This window comes from Erpetoichthys calabaricus, chromosome 17 (genome assembly GCF_900747795.2).
Source record: "Erpetoichthys calabaricus chromosome 17, fErpCal1.3, whole genome shotgun sequence".
In the NCBI taxonomy this organism is placed as follows: domain Eukaryota; kingdom Metazoa; phylum Chordata; class Cladistia; order Polypteriformes; family Polypteridae; genus Erpetoichthys; species Erpetoichthys calabaricus.
The window spans coordinates 79,427,330-79,449,520 of NC_041410.2; the positions used below are offsets into that span (position 1 = coordinate 79,427,330).

At 37.0% G+C, this 22,191-nt stretch overlaps 1 protein-coding gene across 7 annotated transcripts in view; it reads left to right on the forward strand.

Moving 5' to 3' along the window:
* The window catches only part of pou2f2a (POU class 2 homeobox 2a), a 173,811-nt gene that overhangs the window by 50,713 nt on the left and 100,907 nt on the right, over positions 1–22,191 (forward strand). The window contains exon 1 of one of the 7 annotated variants that reach the window (XM_028823433.2): positions 16,019–16,103. The exons of the other annotated variants lie outside the window; for them this stretch is intronic. Within the exon in view, the coding sequence (XP_028679266.1) occupies positions 16,073–16,103 (31 nt within the window). The 5' untranslated portion in view covers positions 16,019–16,072. Of the gene's footprint in view, positions 1–16,018; positions 16,104–22,191 lie in introns of those variants that run through there. 7 annotated transcript variants of the gene reach the window in all.

The following is a 22,191-nucleotide window of genomic DNA, read 5'->3' on the forward strand; positions in this document are numbered from 1 at the left end:
ACATAAGGAGTCTTTGGTAGGAGATAAATTGGCAATCACATGCTTTATACAGTTCATCACCTTACATGCTAATTGTTCTGTTTACAATGAAATACTTTATAAAATATTAATTAATAAAAGTGATTTAAAAAGTAATCTCACACCCTCTGGCTGGTTTCAGCAAAGTTTAGGATGTTTTGGTCCAATTCTGATATAACATGAAAATAATGTGCAGTATCATTTACCTTTACCTTACTACACTTTCCTTAATGAAGTCAATTTGTTAACTTATTCACTTTTTCTTTTAACCAAAAAAAACTTAAGAAACAAAGCATAATTAAAATAATAAAGCTTAATAAAATCATTGGAAAATACGGCAATGAATTTATATTGGAGAAGAGCAAGCAAACTGTGACCTGTACATGTGGGACTTTTTTTGCAATCACATAGCATTTTGTTAATGTAGTTTGTAACATTCCTTGGTTCACTGAAAGGATCCCCTCATTTGTGAAAGAAAACTGAAGAGTAATAGGGTAAAAGGTAAGAAAGAGAAATTAAAGGCTGTTGAAAAAAATGAAACATTTCTGCTATCATTTCCTCCTGTTCTACTAATCTTAATTTCAGCATTTATTGACTAAGCTCCTTAACTAATTCTATAGGATGACGTTCCATTATATTATGCATTATATTTTACTGTTTACAGTTACACTTTTAATTGTGGTCTGTGTCTGGAATCTCCTTTATATTTTGTTATCTTTAAGCATCACCCATCAACAATATAAATCCAGGATTAAAACATTAACATATAGTAGATGTTATTTGCATAAACAATTATTTTTTTTAACTCAAGGAGAGCATACTGCTACATACATGAAGTACATAGGGCACTTGAAGCTAGATTCCTAAAATAGTGAAGAAGCATCTCTACCCAGAATACCAAACATCCTACATTAAATGCACACCGTATTATAGTATATCAGAGTAGTACTAGTTTTCTTACATATCTAGTTCCAGGCCAGTAACAGATAATATTTTGTCTACATGGGTTCTGCCAGCAGTGTAGAACATGATTTACTTTAACAACTTTTGAAATATGATGGTTTGGACATTTTTTAAATATGGAAATTCCTGAATTATGTTATAGTATTATGAGAGAAAAAATATATAATGGGTGTGTATATATATATATATATATATATATATATATATATATATATATATATATATATATAATTATACATACACACAGTATATACAGTATATTTTTTTCTCATATATATATATATATATATGTGTGTGTACTTTTTTTCTTTTTAAGGATTTGTTTGTTTCCTTGAACTACTTATTACAGCACAGGGTTGTGTGGTGCCAGGTCCTATTACAAAAAAAGGCTGATCTACCAATTCTTATAGTCAGTAGAATTTGAGAGAACACCAGAGTTCCCCATGAAAGCATTGAAGGAATGTAGAAATTCTACACACACAGTGCCTGAGTGGGATTTTAAACCCAGGGCTATAGAGCTATAAGGGAGCATTTACCACTGCATCATCCAGCTTTCAACATGTACATGTAAAATAACCATAACATACAAATTACATTTTTGGTTTTTTTTTATTATAGCAGTGCTGCATAAAATGTTAATTTCATTTTTTCACATTTGAAAATCATAATGTTACATACTATACATGCAAAAAATGTAACTGTTTACATGTAAGTAATACATAAAATGTATTTTGAATACAATAATGATTTTACAGTGCCATTTATGTTGACTTGGTATTTAATTTTTGCAGTAACACATTAATATTTAAAATAAGGCATTTATCTTTTTTTTTTTTAATATTATAAAGCCCAGCACATTTCTTCCTTTATTGTTTAACTAATTACATGGTTCTGTTGAAAGTAAGCATATAGGTATAGTTGTCATAAAGTAACTGAGCAGAGAAATGATGATTATATATGCAAACCCAGAGAATGGGCCTCAAAGTGAAAGGGAGAGTGACTCACAAATGGAGAGATTTTTTAAAAGCATCTGTTAGCTTTCTTCTCATTCTGAACAGAGAGCCTTCCTAGTTGCACCACAGGAGTTCCTCGATTCCACCATAGTACATAAAAGAGGAAAGAAAAGGCCGATAAAGTAAATACAAATAAAATTATATATGGATATGGCTTTTAAGTGAAATATGAAATAAAGCCAAACTCAGTGTTGGTGGTCTTCAACAATAATATGCAGTCACTTCACTATTAAGTGGTTTTGGTATATAAAGCATGATTTTGAAGCATCATAGACACATTACCGGTTGGTTTCAAACAACAACAGAGCCAACCAGTGGCATTTGAGTCTGCCAGCATCCATAAAGTATCCTACAGTTTTTTAGGGAATTGCACATTCAGCTTTCATGGTGAGAGTGCATATTAAAACAAAATTCTATATATTGAATTTTAAAGTTTAAAAGAATGGTATAAAACCTATTTTCCACCAATTTATTGCATACCAAATAGATGTAATACCTAAAGAATATGATGTGTCAGCGATGTATGTGTCTGTCTCTGCTTTCACTGGGTAACTGGTTACTGGGTGACACCCATCTGCCATTTGAGTAATTTTTGGAATGCCCGTGTCATGAAGGAAAATTAATTGCTTAATGTTGTTTCAACCTGAGCTCTGTTCCCTAACAAATGAATATGGCAGTGATTTAGCAGGCATTATTACCACCTAGCAGTTGACACTGGACTTTAAACTACAAGATTGTTGATTTTCTTACATCTTCTACCTCTCTGTTTTGCTATATGTAACTCATTTCACCTGCTTTAATCCCTCTTGTGGAAAAAAAAGCAAGCAAAACATTGTTGTACTATAGCTCTGTACATGCTTCTTAAAACACTCTTATAACTCAATCAAAGAATCGTCATGGTACGTGTTAATAGCCTAAGTTACTGTAAGTCTAAAGAATGGTCCCAAAGGCTTACCTGAAGGTCCAAGTTATTCTTTTTGGAAGAAAGCACACATCTAGAGGGGTCTGGTTGATCGTCCAGTCTTTTAAGGAAGTAACATTAAAGTGTTGGTGTAGAATACACTGCTGAGAAGAATAAACAAGAAAAATGTTTCAGACAAGACATTGTGCAGAAATTATTAATGTTCAGTTAATAATCACACAGGTACCTGCTCCCACGGTAATTCATACAGTATCTGAAAACAAACACAAAAGGTTTGCAGACTCTTTATAGAATTTCACCAAATCAGTCCTTAAAAGTAGTGTAATTGAAAATAATTAATATAATAAAACAACATTCATCACTTGGTCTGTTAGAAGAACTGGGTAGTCAGTGACTTGACAGAAACCATGAGGCCATTGTTCTACTAATTAAAAATTCTGTGAAGTTTACTTTGTTTAGTGTGCACTTTGTAATTTACAAACTGAAATTCTTTTATTAGATATGCTTATTGAATAATGTTAAGTTATTGGGAATGATATGCATTAATGAGTCTGTTATTTGATAATGAATTTGACATCTGGCATTACTACATTTTAATTTCAAATATCCACATTTTTTATTATAAGGTTACAGTGAGCAGGCGCTTATTGTGGCTACATCATAGCTATGTCAGGAATGAGCCCTGAACGGGACACCACAGACTCACAACAGCTCCAGTTTTCAGTCATCAATTAAGCTTACATAAATGTCTTTTTGAATGTGGGAATTTACCAGAATATATAGGGTGGATAAACCCTTGGCAGGAAAGGGAAAAGATGCCAACTTCACAGAAGCAATGACTCAGCTGGGAAATGAACTCCAATCCCAGATCATTGTCTTCATAGTCCTCACAGGAGGAGGAGAAGGCAAGGCAGCATCGCTAACCTAAATGTACCCCTCTACTGCCCTAGGGGACAAATGTATGATTAATTGATAACTTAAGTTATTTTTTATGAAAATGCATCTCATTCATAAAATTAAAAAGAATGGGATATATGATTTGTATACTCTAAATGGAGTATAAAGATAAAAGTGGAACAATATATAGAAATTCTATTTTTATTTAAAAGATTTGTAAAGATAATCAATTGTTATCCATGTAATCTTTTCTCTTTGTTGTAATTGTTTTTATTTGAAGATAAACCTCATTTTCTATAGGGGCGTTTTGCTACTGTACAAAACAAGATATAGACTGCATCCTAATGAACATTCCTTCCACGTGGGAAACTAAAGTGTGCTGTCAATACATATATCCATAAACGTGACTAGTATCCTCTCTGTAGCACAGACATGTTTAATTCATATTAATAATGAATATTGCTAAATTATGCAAACCTACTTTTTGTAGTGTGGAGCCTAGTTCTATGTACTGCATACTCATGCTGGGTGATAAGATAAGAAGGTGAGGTCAAGACTTGGCATAAGTACGTTTTCAGGAAATGTATCTAATAGATAGAACACTATATAATACTGTAGATCAGTGCTTCCCAAATACGGTCCTGGGGACCCACTGTCGCTGCAGGTTTTTATTTCAGCCAGATTCCTAATCAGTGATAACACTGATCTCATTTAATTAGCTGGTATTTTTTTCTTTTATTCGACATTCAGAAAAGCACAGCAGTATGATTTTTACATTTATAAGACATTTAGAAATATTTCTGCTTTTGCTGTAGATTTAAATGCTTAACTCTCTTTTGTTGATTTCATTATAGTTTGCACTTTCACTGTGCAGTTTTCCCCCTTTGTTGTATCTTATTAATGACATTTAAAAACGAGCAGAGCAGACACCCAGACAAACAACACGGAATAATCAAAGGCTGCAACTACTTTAGTGTCAGACCCACTAATTAGTAAATTGTGGATTAATTAAACAATTAGAACACCTGGAAAAGTAGAATGAAAATATTGTTAAAAAGAAACAAAATACATTATTCCCATATAACTGCTTGGTACATTTTAATTTTTTTTTTAACCAAACTTAGTTTTCTAATTTCTATATTGTTTCCAAAACACAGAACTTGGGAAATAACAGTTCACTTAATTAGCCCAGGAGTCCAGTTAAAAACAGAAGCTGACTGGAACAAAAACCAGCAGCCACGGTGGATTCCCCAGGACCGAGTTTGGGTAGCACTGCTGTAGATAGATAGATAGATAGATAGATAGATAGATAGATAGATAGATCAACTGCCTTTTAATCCACAACCCACTGCACTGTTTGCAAGGCAAGAGCAGTCCCGGAAGTGATGCCACTCCATTAATAGCTCACACTGTGGTAATTGGCAGTTGCCAATCCAAGGCTTGAAGTGTGCTGGTACACACCGGAGTACTGGCACTTTCCAATATTAAGAAGTTGCTGTGTACCGGCAGCATTTTCCAGCGTAGTGGCTTGCGACACGCATATCCGATCAAATACCACATGAACCCCAAGCCACACAAACGTCGACTATCATTGTATTTGGGCACTTGAACCTCCAAGGGGATTCCTATCCCCTCCACCCCAGCTCTTTGATCAGAATGTTTAAAAGAATCGTGGCGCACAGTTTCCGCTCCAAGCTCTGAATGAATCGGTGTTAAACACTGCACAGGCTTTGAGACAATCAATATAAACAATAATTTCCTTAATCCGAATAAGAATGCCCAAATGTGTCCCTTCCCATTTTGTACTTTTCTTGCCTCAGGGTGCTTCGCTGGGAGCTGCGAAACTCCGCACGTCCACGAGGAGACGCGACCCTTTCCAGTTGGCGCAAACTTTAAGGGATGCTCGCGTTTGTGTAATGTAGGGACGACGCGTCCTAAAGATGTAAGCGCACAAATTATTTGCAAACGTGTTATTATTATTGTTGTTGTTATGATTGTTGTTGTTCGTTTTATAACTTTAAGTATTATTGTATTTAATTGTAGAGAAAGTATTTTAGAAATAACGTCTGCCACAGCCGTAAATGATGGGCATATGGGTAGGTCAGACTGTCTTTTTTAATGTTTGAAAATATAGATAACGGAAAAATACAATACAATACAAAAAATAAAAGACAAGCTTACCGAACTGTGGTGTTTAATTTGTATCGGTATCATTTGTTTAGCTTTTGAACCAGTTGATGCTAACGAAATACACAATAATAAAAAAGGCGAGTCAGTGTACATTTTTGGGCAGCATAGTAATAACTTTGCCTGTAGTCAGTAATTTAAATTAATGCATAAATGATATCTCCACTATTTGTTTATTTTGTGCGTGCGCAAAATGGATAAAGGGGTGTTGACTTCCTTAACCTGTTTGTTTCCTTAGGCGTTTTTAAGAACTAGAAGCACAAGTTAGTTGTATGTAAAAGACGTAGTGCTGGTTTTGTATTTAGAAATATCTGATGATGATGATGAGCTGAGATCGTGAGAAAATTTCGGACAAATTAATTAAACACGCAAGTAAATAAGTGTTCTGTGAAATGTGACAATAAATAATCACAAAATTAAATGTGAGAATAAATTAAATATTTTGCTAAATGCATTTTGTTACTTATGTATTTATTTAATTCTTCATTTATTTATTTCAGTAACGCTCGTTGCTCAGAGTTGTGACTGTACGCGTCGGATGCGAGTGCAAGAAAAAGTTGCCCAGAATCGTTGTGGGAAGCGGCTACTTTAATTCAAGACTCTCCGAATTCATCATTAGGAGTCTGCATTTGAAGTGTCTGCTCTAAATGTGGCACTTGATAGCCGAAGGGTTACGTGCGCTCCACCGACGATTCCCCAATCAAAATTCACAACTCGCTAGAACCCGCCCTCTCAACGTTGACGAGTGAAAGTGACAGCTTCAGGATTTCGGGGCTTATTTCATGTTCCGTGCGTGTCACTCAAATAAATAAATGAAAAAATTGTAAAGAAAATATATAAAGAAGTAAGCAACAGAAATATATTTCCTGATATGTTTAATTTTTGTATACTCATATTTCATGTTGTTATTTTTGTATTGTCACATTTCACAGTATATTTTATTTGCGTATTTATTTATTTTTTTGAAAAAGGTTCCTCCAAAGTGTTTTTTCTTAAAAAATAAAGGCACTTTTCGTTTAGATCCAACAATTTTCACAGGACAGAATTTTGTGGCGAATCACTGTTGGGTGGCTGTAAGCTTCATAGTAAAGCTTACTGTTTTCAGAATGATAGAACGCCCTCTTGTGGGACATATCGGGTACTACTATTTTACTAAAAATAAAAACAAATTTAAAAAAAAACGTGGAGGTCAGGTTTTGGAGTTGTAGTGAGTAGGGAATTAAAGAGTGGTAACTCCCAGTGTAAACAGGCACTGTCACTCATTTATTTAAAGTTTGCATACTATGTTACATTATTTTTAAAACTCCCTTCACTTGAGACATGTAAGATTAAATGTATATTGTGATACACACCAAACAGCGCAAATTTTCTTTTAAGCAGCATTTAAAGAAAATCACTTTCAGCAGAAGGTGGAAAAGAAATAGTATTTTTTTCAGCTATCCTGTTTTATACAGTACCACTGGAGTCATCACTTGGTACATGCACAGTACAAGACAATGTTAAGATGTTCATGTTCATAAGAGTTAAGTTATTTGCACAAAGACACACAGGTGCAATTTCAAGAGACAAGTCTGCTGTTTCTAATCCGTTCTTTGATATATAGCCAGCAATTTAAAACGGTGATGTTTGCCTCCTTGTGTTTTAGTTAATCATGTATAACCTCTGTAACAACAACAACAACATTTATTTATATAGCACATTTTCATACAAAAAATGTAGCTCAAAGTGCTTTACATAATGAAGAAAAGAAAAATAAAAGACAAAGTAAGAAATTAAAATAAGACAACATTAATTAACATAGAATAAGAGTAAGGTCCGATGGCCAGGGAGGACAGAAAAAACAAAAAAAAAACTCCAGACGGCTGGAGAAAAAAATAAAATCTGCAGGGGTTCCAGGTCACGAGACCACCCAGTCCCCTCTGAGCATTCTACCTAACATAAATGAAACAGTCCTCTTTGTATTTAGGGTTCTCACGGAAGGACTTGATGATGATGGTCATGCAGACTTCTGGCTTTTAATCCATCAATGTTGGAACATCACAGTGCTTTGAGCAGGCCGCCACCACAAAGAAACCGGAAAAAGAAACAGAAGAGAGAGTTAGGGTTAGTACGGATTTTAGAGCCACCATGAATAGTTATTATAATGAATTGGATATACAGAGTATCAGGATGAAATTAAAGTGAAGTTATGAGAAAGCCATGTTAAAATAATGTGTTTTCAGCAGTTTTTTAAAGTGCTCCACTGTATTAGCCTGGCGAATTCCTACTGGCAGGCTATTCCATATCTTAGGTGCATAATAGCAGAAGGCCGCCTCACCACTTCTTTTTAAGTTTTGCTCTTGGAATTCTAAGGAGACACTCATTTGAGGATCTAAGGTTACGATTTGGGATATAAGATGTCAGACATTCCGATATATAAGATGGAGCGAGATTATTTAAGGCTTTATAAACCATAAGCAGAATTTTAAAGTCAATCCTGAATGACACAGGTAACCAGTGTAGTGACATCAAAACTGGAGAAATGTGCTCGGATGTTCTTTTCCTGGTTAGGATTCTAGCAGCTGCATTCTGCACTAGTTGCAAACGATTTATGTCTTTTTTGGGTAGTCCTGAGAGGAGTGCGTTACAGTAATCTAGTCGACTGAAAACAAACGCGTGAAAAAAAAATATTTAATGAAGTTAGCATCATACACTTTGCAGCAGTACTTATTTAAAAAGGGTGACATACACTTAGGAGATCACCATAAGGCATGTGGAACATAAAGTTTTTCATGCACAAAACATCTCAACTTTCCCCTCTTTAATGTGTAGCTCCAGTTCTTCATGGAACTAGAGAGCTAAACTTAAACAAATGTACCAACTTTATGAGGTGCACATGGTAAACCCTTTATAGGAACTATGTGGCTTTAAGTTCCTCTCATTGGGCAATAAACTTCACTTTCTTTTTTTATTATCTGTTTTAAGTGCTTTTCATGTGAAAACATCACTAGCTGTTTGAAAATTTTTAATGCCTTTCTTGACTTGTTCCCAACTTTAAATAAAGTCAGTTTGGAATTGTCCATGCCATATTTCCACATAAATTACACTCTAGTGAGACAATACAATACAACCAATTGTACTGTAGAATAATAGAGAATCAAGTGAATGAATTTCTTTAGTATTTAAAATGTACACAAATAATGTGGAGTAAAATGAATAGCAACTTAAATCTCATTATATATAGGTCTTGGCATTTAAAGTGGATATCTTGTTCAATAATTTTCTGTCTGCTTTTATGTAGTCATCCAGGAGCACCACACAGTGCAACAAACTGCATCATTTTACAACAAAAACTGTAATGTTCAAGCTTGAAAATCAATTTTGATTTTCCACTGACATGCTAAAATCCTCATTTCTCGACATTATGGACATCATAGAATTAGAATCTGAACTGTACTCGAATGAATGTTTAACCCCAAACATTAATTTACAAAGAAGTACAGGTGCTGGTCATAAAATTAGAATATCATGACAAAGTTGATTTATTTCAATAATTCCATTCAAAAAGTGAAACTTGTATATTAGATTCATTCATTACACACAGACTGATGTATTTCAAATGTTTATTTCTTTTAATGTTGATGATTATAACTGACAACTAATGAAAGTCCCAAATTCAGTATCTCGGAATATTAGAATAGCAATTAAGACCAATGCAAAAAAAGGATTTTTAGAAATGTTGGCCAACTGAAAGGTATGAACATGAAAAGTATGAGCATGTACAGCACTCAATATTTAGTTGGGGCTCCTTTGGCCTGGTTTACTGCAGCAATGTGGCGTGGCATGGAGTCGATCAGTCTGTGGCACTGCTCAGGTGTTATGAGAGCCCATGTTGCTCTGATAGTGGCCTTCAGCTCTTCTGAATTGTTGGGTCTGGCGTATTGCATCTTCCTCTTCACAATACCCCATAGATTTTCTATGGGGTTAAGGTCAGGCGAGTTTGCTGGCCAATCAAGAACAGGGATACCATGGTCCTTAAACCAGGTACTGGTAGCTTTGGCACTGTGTGCCTGTTGGAAAATGAAATTTGCATCTCCATAAAGTTCGTCAGCAGCAGGAAGCATGAAGTGCTCTAAAAGTTCCTGGTAGACGGCTGCGTTGATCTTGGACCTCAGAAAACACAATGGACCAACACCAGCAGATGACATGGCACCCCAAACCATCACTGACTGTGGAAACTTTACACTGGACCTCACGCAACGTGGATTCTGTGCCTCTCCTCTCTTCCTTCAGACTCTGGGACCTTGATTTCCAAAGGAAATGCAAAGTTTACTTTCATCAGAGAACATAACTTTGGACCACTCAGCAGCAGTCCAGTCCTTTTTGTCTTTAGCCCAGGCGAGACGCTTCTGACGCTGTCTCTTGTTCAAGAGTGGCTTGACACAAGGAATGTGACAGCTGAAACCCATGTCTTGCATACGTCTGTGTGTGGTGGTTCTTGAAGCACTGACTCCAGCTGCAGTCCACTCTTTGTGAATCTCCCCCACATTTTTGTTTCACAATCCTCTCCAGGGTGCGGTTATCCCTATTGCTTGTACACTTTTTTCTACCACATCTTGTCCTTCCCTTCACCTCTCTATTAATGTGCTTGGACACAGAGCTTTGTGAACAGCCAGCCTCTTTAGCAATGACCTTTTGTGTCTTGCCCTCCTTGTGCAAGGTGTCAATGGTTGTCTTTTGGACAACTGTCAAGTCAGCAGTCTTCCCCATGATTGTGTAGCCTACAGAACTAGACTGAGAGACCATTTAAAGGCTTTTGCAGGTGTTTTGAGTTAATTAGCTGATTAGAGTGTGGCACCAGGTGTCTTCAATATTGAACCTTTTCACAATATTCTAATTTTCCGAGATACTGAATTTGGGACTTTCATTAGTTGTCAGTTATAATCATCAACATTAAAAGAAATAAACATTTGATTAAACATCAGTCTGTGTGTAATTAATTAATCTAATATACAAGTTTCACTTTTTGAATGGAATTACTGAAATAAATCAACTTTGTCATGATATTCTAATTTTATGACCAGCACCTGTATAAATATTTCTAAGGTGAGGAATATCTATCCTTCTGTAGACAGAGAACCAGAGTCTGTCCCCACAGCATTCTGTTTCAACCAATGGCACTGAACCACCTAACAGATTAGCATCCAGGCCAGTTATTCAAGTCACTTTTTCTTTTATGTGTTCTGTTGTGGTAGCATTGTATCTGATGAAAGGAATGAACATGACATCTTGGTCAGTTTAGGGCTATCAATTAATCAAGCGTTGTACATCTTTGGGATGTGAAATTATTTTTGCCATAAAATATGAACAGAACATTGCCAGAAAACTTGCATGGTCATGCAGCGAATGTTCAAATTAGAAAGTAAACCCAAGGTTTTAGAGTTTGAGAGAGAGTAGCAGCAGTGGCCATTGAGACAGTGTTACCGCACGCATGAATAACATCACTTCTTTTTCTTTTTTTTTTAAACGGCATCACAGGGTGCCAGAACAATTTGTAACCCAGTACAGGGCCTGAATAGAAAGCCAGTCCATCACGTTAACTCATATTGTACCAGTTTAGAGTCACCAATAAGCCAATTCTGCACAACTTTTAGATGAGTGAGTAGATCACAGTACCTTGAGAAAACCAACCCACAGGGAGTGCATGCATAGATATAGTCAAACCCAGGTCTTGGGGAATGGGAGGCAGCAGCAGTAACCACTATACCACTGTACTTCATGTTTGAGGAAGAAATATTTTGAAATGTCCTAGCATTGCTGCTTTAGGCTCTAGAAAGGTTCCTGTAAATATTGTAGGGGGTGCCCCAAATCAGCTTGTGGTTTTTTTCTCTGACTGTCTTGAGTTATTTATGGAAATGGCAAGTCTGCATGGTTGTGATCAAAACGAGAAGGAGCAAGCGTGGAAGAGAAGAAACCTGCAGATTTTGTGCATTTTATGAGGTTATTTAACACAAATCTCTGCTGATGCTTCTTTTACTTTGTGGACATCATCTGAACAGCTGGAAATGATGGTGTCTCTTTGATAGTCAGTGAAACAGTGCATATTGTGAGCCTTGTGAGAACATTCATATCTAGGCTCCAGAGATGTACACAGTTCTCTGACCTAGAAATATTTAAAGCAGGATATTGCAATATGTACCAAATGTTATTTGCTATGTCAGTTATTTCACTGGCACATAATCCACGACACTTGTGTGTGGCAATAAGGAGACTTGTCAGATAATGACATGAACATTAAAAACATAAAAAAAGCCTTTCTTAGCCATAGGGACAGAAATAACAGCTCCCAAAATCAATAAAAGGAGAGCTGTGCTCGGAGGCTCAGGAATCGGACCAGCATGTCACACATTAATAACTCGGACCCCATTTTGAGGTCTCTGGTGAGTTTAGTGACTCTCAGCACTCCGTCATCCAGTGTACTGAACTCTGGTCTTAATTGTGGAAATGTACAAAAAAATCAAGCATACTTTAATGTTATTTTTCATATCGAGCTTTAACAGAAATACAAGCCTCTTGGGTTTCATGTCACAAATTCTCTACTTTACAGCACTTCTTATATGTAGCAGACAAATTCTAGCAATTTGTTTACTCGTTGTGTACACCTTAACAGTTTAGAATTGTGTGTTTATTTGCACCAGAGTTCACTCCTCAGGTGCTGGTAAGTTTTCTGCCTTAGAGTCCAAACTTAGTAGACTCTGCTGAGTGTACTTACTCTCTGCACGGAGCTGAGCTGTCTACATTTTTTGGAGTTTGCCGATTCACAGCACAGAGCTGTCTGGCTGTCTGCATTCACTTTGCCGTCTCTAGGCAGTTACTTTTGTAAGCTCTTTGCAAGCTGGTAATGATTTTGCTGGTTCTCACTGAGACTTCTGTACTGCAGAGTTACATTTGCTGGCTCTCAGAGTTCACTTTTGTGAAACTGTTTTCCCTGCCACATGAGACGCACATCATAGATGATGCAAGTCAAGTACCAAGCTAAATGGTGTGAACTTTGTGTGTATGCTTAAAAAGGTTATTTAGCTATTAGCATGAAATTATTTATTTTATAACCTAAAGTAAATATATGTTACACATTATTTTGTAACATTTTTATACCATATATATGAACATGATTTGCTAAATTGTAACAGCCACAGTGGTTTTTTGTAAGTAGAACAGCTAGCTAGTTTACAATTTTTTAAATGGTTTTGCTTCTGTAATTAACTAAATATGCAGATTTCTAATTTCATGTTACTGCTTCACTTATGTGAAACAGATTGGGTTTTTGGCTATATGGGGTTCTTCTGAAGTGTTATGAAATTGCTTGTAAGTATGAAGCTACTCTTATTCCCCATTTAGGCACCAATTTACATGTAATGAATTCTATCCTGTACGTGCCAAGCAGTAGCAGGCAGACACTTTCTCTGGATATCTGTCTGTCAGTCTATCTGTCATTTGCAGGCTACGCTCAGAAACACTAACAGTGAAATCTGTGGCCTCTTCACCTTGTTGCTAGTTTAGCTTTTAACCTTAACTAAGGTACCAGTCCTCAATTCAAAGAGGCTGTCATAGGTAATGGCTTTTTAAATACCAAAGTGAGCTTACTTGTATGCTTAGGAATTCTAATGACCATTTGGTCATGGAGCCTCATTACCACTAGGCCCAAACTTTCCCTTATAGTACAAGCAGTCTTTAATTAATTCTGGGCTACCAGTCCCTTTTACTATCAGTCAGGGTCCGATCTTTCCAATTAGAGGCTCCCCTTCTGCCTCCATCTTATTTTAGTTGCAGTCTTTTTCTTCTGGCAGCTTTTCATTCTGTTGCCGTTGGAGTACCTGCTTCAGGAAGACTCTGTGCAGCAAGGTTTACCACCCCGTGATAGCCACCCTCAAACCATACAGATGTTCAGAGGAACCCTTAGTTACCACTGAGGCCTCAGTTGATCCCTTCACCTGTCTTGTTTAACTTTCCTCACTATACAACATAAACAGAAGGGAGCATGTCGACCATTTGTAGGAAATTCTAGTCCATTGCAAGGCACACACAACCAAGAAAATTTAGAGAGACTAGTCAACCTGTCCTTAGTGTTTGTCTTTGTATTGTGACAGGAAACTAGAATCCTTTAGGATTCACGCACATATCATGCAGTTTTCACATAGAAGGCACCCAAGGCTAAACGTATACCTAAGACTCTTAAGACAGTGAGACGGCAATCTTATTTTTATTATCACAAAGCTACCGGTTATGTTACCGTTTTATAATAAAGCATTAATTAAAAAAGAGATAGATAGATAGATAGATAGATAGATAGATAGATAGATAGATAGATAGATAGATAGATAGATAGATAGATAGATAGATAGATAGATAGATAGATAGATAGATAGATAGATAGATAGATAGATAGATAGATAGATAGATAGATAGATCAACTGCCTTTTAATCCACAACCCACTGCACTGTTTGCAAGGCAAGAACAGTCCCGGAAGTGATGCCACTCCGTTAATAGCTCACACTGTGGTAATTGGCAGTTGCCAATCCAAGGCTTAAAGTGTGCTGGTACACACCGGAGTACTGGCACTTCCCAATATTAAGAATTTGCTGTGTACCGGCAGCATTTTCCAGCGTACTAGCTCACGACACGCATATCCGATCAAATACCACATGAACCCCAAGCCACACAAACGTCAACTATCATTGTATTTGGGCACTTGAACCTCCAAGGGGATTCCTATCCCCTCCACCCCAGCTCTTTGATCAGAATGTTAAAAGAATCGTGGCGCACAGTTTCCGCTCCAAGCTCTGAATGAATCGGTGTTAAACACTGCACAGGCTTTGAGACAATCAATATAAACAATAATTTCCTTGATCCGAATAAGAATACTCAAATGTGTCCCTTCCCATTTTGTACTTTTCTTGCCTCAGGGTGCCTTAAGCAAAATTTTAATTCCTAAACCTGAGTATTTTCTAAATCGGAGGTCAGTGTCCATGAAGTATTTCCCAGTCCTTTTCTACCACAAGGCACATTGATACTTACTCACTTATGCAGTACCAATTTAAAGTTGTCAGTTAATCTAACATATACTGTACATCAATATTTATGGTGCAGGGGTAGTGCTGCTGCTTCGGAGTTGGGAGAACATTGGTTCGTATCCTGGGTCCTCCCTGTGAGGAGAGCGCTTTAAGTAATGAGAAAAGTGCTATGTAAATAATAATAATTATTATTATATTTGCATGCTCCAGTTGACAGTTATACAGCTGGAATTTGGACCCAGGTTTCTGAGATGTGAGGAAGCAGATTTAACTATTGTTGTGTTGTACTCTGTTCATCCATCAATCCATTATTGAATCCATTTAAACAAGTTACGTAAGGCACACTCAAGCACACACTGTTGCTCATTCATACATGGTCAATTTAGCATCACCAATTAACATAGATAAAACATGTAATAACTATAAATTCAGTAGGCCAATATGAAAATGAAGATACAAACACTGTTATTTTATTACTGGAAGCAGTGGCTGCCTACTTAGGAAGAAGAATACAAACTACTAGAAATAAGGGAGGTTTACCAACAACATTTGGTCCAAATATCTAGACTTTTCTGAACTGCCTGAGATATGCTGACTTAACCTCTCGGATCTCTAGATGAGTCAGATTTTCTGATATAACTGATGTATGATATTAACGTAATGATGATGAAAATGTAGCATTTTATCCACTGTAGGGGACTTGCTATTAGGGATTGTAATATCTTCCCTCTGACCAGCTTTTCCAGTTAATCTAGAAATTAATTTTTGGACTATTGTTAAGTTGATGATACTTGAGAGTGTGAATGCTGTGCTTCAACCTCCTCCTCTGTCACTTCCGTCTTTGATTTGCATGTTTAGAGGGGGCAGTGGAGCATCAGACTGTGGGTGGAGACAGAGGACTAAGCAGAGGAAGGAGGGGTGAAAGTGTTGTGTTTTTTCTTCCCCTTGTCTATCTGCTAAACTTCACATTCAGCACTTGATAACTTCAGAGGCAGTGAAAGTAGCAAGAAGACACTTGGCAATGATGGTCCACGCAGATTACTGGATGCCAGGTAAGAGCTGCTCTCGGTACACTGCACTGCTCATTCTGGACGACCATCTTTCAAGGTCCTCCTTGGAGCATCATTTCTTTTTTAGTGCATTGATTAATGTGCCAGTTTTTGGCAGTTTCTTGCTTTTTTTGTCTGCTTCATATGTATTGTATACCAGTTCCTCCCGGGTTCATTTTTGCTTTTGCTGAGACTTCACATATATTTTAAATAGACATGCCTCCTGAGCAGATTGATGATGCAAAGGTGTAAACTGAGTTCACCAAATAAAGCTTCCTAAGTGGGACAAAGTAAGCTAAAACAGGGTAAAAGCTTTAATGTGGTCACTAATTATTTTAACACATTCCATTATCTATTTTATTTTTTTAATTTTGCTTGTGGCAAAGTCATCTTCTTCCAGGACCACTACTTTAATTGTAGAACCATTGACACAAAGTGTCCTTTTAGAATTGTATTGTGGATTAAGCATACTCATAGTAAGAGAGTTTATTGTGCAAAGTTATTACTTTCTGAGTTATTAGTGCAGTTTGGTCTTACCTCAGAGATCCTACATCCACTGGCAGGCTTTGTGTGCTCCATTTGAACACTACCATGATATAGATAGATAGATAGATAGATAGATAGATAGATAGATAGATAGATAGATAGATAGATAGATAGATAGATAGATAGATAGATAGATAGATAGATAGATAGATAGATAGATAGGTTTAGGTTAGGTTTCTTTATTTAGTCATGTTTACACAGGAAAACATGAAATTTGCCTTCTCAGTTGCGTCTAATAACAAGTAACAGACAGAATGAAATAAAACAGACAAATAGAAATAAGAAAGGTTAAGGTAAGGCAGTTAGATAAAACATATCTATACCAAAAAAAAAAAAGGTAACAGGATATATATCAAAACCTTAAACATTATCTCCGATATTTCTTATTGAAAAGTCGTATGGCACTAGGAAGAAAGGAGTTTCTGGAAAGAAAGAAAGAAAGATAGATAGATAGATAGATAGATAGATAGATAGATAGATAGATAGATAGATAGATAGATAGATAGATAGATAGATAGATAGATAGATAGATAGATAGATAGATAGATAGATAGATAGATAGATAGATAGATAGATAGATAGATAGATAGATAGATACTTTATTAATCCCAAGGGGAAATTCACAATGCTGTGATGCTCTCTCTTTGTGCATTGTATATTTACCTTACCTGTATCTTGATCTTGCATTGGTCCTTCAAAAATGAAACTGAAATTCAAGGACAGAGCTTGGGCACTGTTTTAGTTTGAAGCATATCTTCTAATGTTGGAAGTGACCATTCATTCATTCTTTAGTGTGGCAGGCCTTGGATTATATGTCTTCGTATCAGGCTCAGGAGAAGTGAAATTTCAGGGTCATAGCTGGCTGGTGAAGTGTGTCCTTAAAGGTTGCTGAGCTGTGACGTTCAGTTAGTGGTGACACTGGTTTTACTAATGGTGCAACGCAGCTGGGTGGAGGCAGTAGCCACTTGAGACCGATAGGAAAGGATCTTTTTCTAGAGGTTCAAGCAGCTAGTTTTCAGTCTTGAGTTTTTTCAATATAGTTTTGTGCAAAAGGGTCTAATAATTCACTTTCGTGTAGCACAATGTCGATTTTCCCTTCTTCCTACAAGGATTGCATGCTTTTGGAAATTTGGTATTGATCTGTGCTTAGGAACAATAATCAGACTGAACAAGAAGCTCTTTAGATATCTTTTAAGTTGGTGCTGTAGGCCGGCCAACAATCCGGTAAAAATTGAACAAGTAGTTCTAAGCAGTGCTGCTACTTCTTGGGGGCACTTTCAGGGTCAATTAAAAAAAATGTATTCTTCATACAGAAAAGGTAAGTTTTTTTCCTGGAAACAATAGCCAGGTAATACATATTTCTGAGTAACATACACCTTGGTCATAATCGATTTTAAAGTAATCTATGTTATTACTTAAGAAACGCTTTACACTGTGTACAGTAAACAGCTATGTCCCTGGAATAGCATCTTGAATTATCATACTCAAGGTTCATGCCAATATAGGAATTTGCCATATTTTTTGCATGTAGTAGCAAATGTTATCATGTTTATGTGGAGTTCCAGAATTATCTGCCCATTGACCAAGATGGATCTTCTGTGAAAACAAATCTTTACAGAGAATTATGTACATTCATTTTTTAAAAATAGATTTCATAACTAACTGCCAAGAAAAATATTCAGTTTATTGCAGACATAATTGAGCTTTATGTTATATAGTATCTTTAGTACTAATTTGTAGCACTCACAGCATTGTCAGTGTATCAGGAACTATTTTACATGAAGAAAGAATTAAATACAATCAGGGCAACACAGACAGAGGCGTTTATCTTGAATACATGTGGAGTAGTCACTTTTGTTCTCCTTAGCATTAATCTGATGTGCGGATAAGAGATTGTATTATATGAAGACCTCGGAAACATCTTGTAAAGGACAGTGAACATTTCCTGCTAGAATAGTTCTAGGCAGGTGTGCCTCATTCCAGCACAGGAAGAAAATCATTACCACCTACCTTTGTTCAGCAGGTCTTAAGAAAATATTTGCCTGGTGAATCATCCTTTTAAGAGAAGAGATGCAATAGTTATCTTCTCAGAAGTTTACTCAGAAATTATTCCTAACTGCGTTTTATTTTTTTAATCAGTCATGTGAAGCTGATGTTAGCATAAAGCACCAAATGATTTTTTTAATGTTAAAAGTAATGGCATTTATCATTTGCTATACACACAGCATGTGAAAATATTTACATTATCATGGTTTTTGTATTCAAACATGCAGTTTTTCCATTTAACATGATAGTGTTTTATATATTAAAAATAATTACTTTTGTAATGTTCAGTACACATATTGTGTAATAATATGAAGGCCCAAAAATAGACTTATATATCCAGACAGAATGAAACACCAGATAAAACTTAACCATCCCTTGAGTCCTGATGAGTCATGGACAAAGCACTATTTATTCATTAATTAATTAATTTATTTTCATCATCTATTTATTGCACTATACGTATGTGGGTGGCTGTATGCTGTATATTCATACAGTGATTTATCCATTCATTTCCTAACACTACTAACTTCAGTACCAATTTACAAGTAGCCAGACCTACCTCAGTACAAAACAGAAGTCAACTGTGATCAAAGCACTGTACACACACACACACATGAGTTTTAACAGTGTGGTATATAGCGCATTATAGGCACCGAACTGACACAGACTCACAGCGGAGACACGGGTAAAAAAGATTTTATTTCTGTCTTCAGCCGCAGGGCACGTCTTTCCCGTGTCCCACAGGCCCTACACAGTCCCCAAAACACACCAAAAGAAAAACACCCAAAAAAACACACTCTTCTTCCTCCACTCCTCCCAGGCGGCTTTGTCCTCCTCCTCCTCCCGACTCTGGTGCCACAAGTAGTGGCTATAGGCTCCTTTTATAGCCCACCCGGAAGTGCTTCAGGTGGTAATTAACCTAATTAAACCGCCCACATGGGCTCAGGAAGCCGTGCAGCTACCCCTGGCGGTGGCCATGGAGCCCAACAGGGATGAGCTCCGGTGTTCCACCATTGTGGCCCCAGTGCAGCTCAGGGGGGCTGCCACCAAGTGTTCCGGGGAACATAGTGTGCATCCCATGGCTGCTTCCCCAGATCCAGTGTCAAAGGGGGGGTCCCGGCCGTCCACCGCAACAGTTATATTTTGATAAAATGCCCACATTATGAAGAGTATCGCTACCTGCAGTTTTGTTGGCCCTCTCATTTTGTAGGTTAATTGTTGGTCCTGCCCAACACACATTCTCCATATCAGAGTCTGCATTTTGTATTCATTATGTAATCTAAGAGATAAAAAAAATATGATGCATCATTAAGTACTGGAATTTTGTTGCGTAGACTTTGTAGAAAATGTTTTGTTGAGATAAGGGATAAGATAAATATTAACTAAAACACTTTGGAGATTGAGAGGGGTAAAGGTGTAGCGTTTGGCAGTACTGCCTCGCCATTCTATGGACCTGGATTCAAATCTTAGCCAGGACACTGGTTTTGTTCAGATTTCACATTCTCTGCATGTCTGTAGTGGTTCCATACACCAAAGTCGTGCTAATTGGACCAATGAGGATGTGTGTGTATATGAATGTACCACATGTTGACTAGCATGCCATCCAGTGCTGGTTCATGCAAGTCCAATGCTGTCGGGCTAATCTCTGGCTTTCCAGAACCCTGGAATATGCAGGTTAATTGAATTGATGGATAGATATTTTGGAGACATGTCTGTTTCATCTAATATATTACTGAATACTGTTCTGTGTTTTTCATCTTCATAATATTCTTGCTTGAGTATCTTTGTGCTGCTACTCATATTTCTCAGTTTGCTAAAGCATTTGCTTTAATTTTGGAAAGCAGCTAATGCCCGTGCACTCCTAACTATAATTCTTTTTTGCCTTCCAGCCGTACATTCATTGTTGTACCTAAACCTTTAATCTTTGTGATCTTTATATCCCTCCCCCTCTGATTTCCCAAAATATGATGAGTTAGTCTAGTTAATTGCTTATGTCTTTTGTAGTGCATAACTTCTAACCAAAAAGTATCTCTTATTGCTTTGCAAGCCCTTAACAGCCACCTTAGTTAGATGAAATATTAAAAAACATATACAGTATACTGCTGTACATGATATTCATGAGTGAAAAGTGCTCCATGCTGTTGTGGTTATGTTTGCTTGTGTTGTTGTTTGAGTGTGAGAGTAGTGTTTCACAGGCATGTGGTATTTCACAGAGTATTTATAACTTGAGTTTTCAGTAAATGTGCACTTTTTTCACCCATTAGACTGTGTCATATTAAAAAGGGAAATATTTAGAGGAAATGAAACAGGCAGCTCAGATATTTTGAACACGCCAAATACTATCCTCAGTTTAAAAAAAACTGTCTACTTCTGGTGTATATAGAGAGACCAGTGGACCTGTAAAGACAGTTACGACCACCTTCTATTTATACACATAATTTAATTGATAATGATGCCAAAATCTAAACATCATGAACTATGTTACACTTCTAACGTACAAGTCTGTAGATTGATCTTACCTCTCTGATTTGGGCCAAATCTTCCATTGTTCCATCAGCTCCACTAAAGCATAGTCTCCTTTTTTGCAAGCATGGCACCTCAGGAACAGAGGCATCATGAACTGCACAGCCAGTTAGGAAAGTCTATCTATTTGTGTCACTTGGATGCCATCTGCTGGAGGCAAAGTGGCATTACTGGCTGCTTCTCACTTAAGTGATTCCTAGTTTACATAGCAAGCTTCGATTTTGCACGTGTAGTTAATATCAAAATTAGTTATGTTTTTAGGTTATTAGGTTGAGTGTTATCTTAGAAGCTGGTAAAACTCTGTGTGTGGGCCAGGTGCACTTTAGCCTCATACCTTCCCACAGAGAGCTATGAAATGGTGAACTGTATCTGTATGTTGCTGATGTTGCAGGAAGCCGTCTCCTCTGCAAGCCACGGAGTGGTGGAGAGAGGAGGCGTTGGGGGAGTCACAGGAAACTCTGTGCCCTGCGAGCTGACGGACAGTAGAGAGAGGGGGCGTTGGCAGTGTCACTCAAAACTCTCCATTTTGCTCTGGAAAACTTTGATCATGCTCAATAACACAAGGGAAGGTCTTGAGATACAGGAAAGTAATTAAATTGCCAGTAGAATGTTATTGCAAACTATGTCCTCTCTTTGGCGTGTCTCAAAGTGGGGCTTGAGCAGTGACTCATTGGGCTGCATGATCAGCTAGAGACACCATTTGTTAAACCACAAGGACTAAAACAATACCAGTTATTGATATATACAGTATATCCCCTTTTTATGTCTTGCTAAAGGGGAGACTGTTTTTAGGTCTTGGCATATAAATGCTATACAATATAGCCAGGGTAGAGAATAGCACCAGAAAAATGGCTAGAGCTAATGTTTCCGCAATACGTAACATGTGAGCCAGCAAATGAATTGTGTTTGTCTCCCCTCTGGTTCCCGCAAACTGGAAATCATTGGCCAGCTCCTGCCAGCTGAATGCATACCCCTT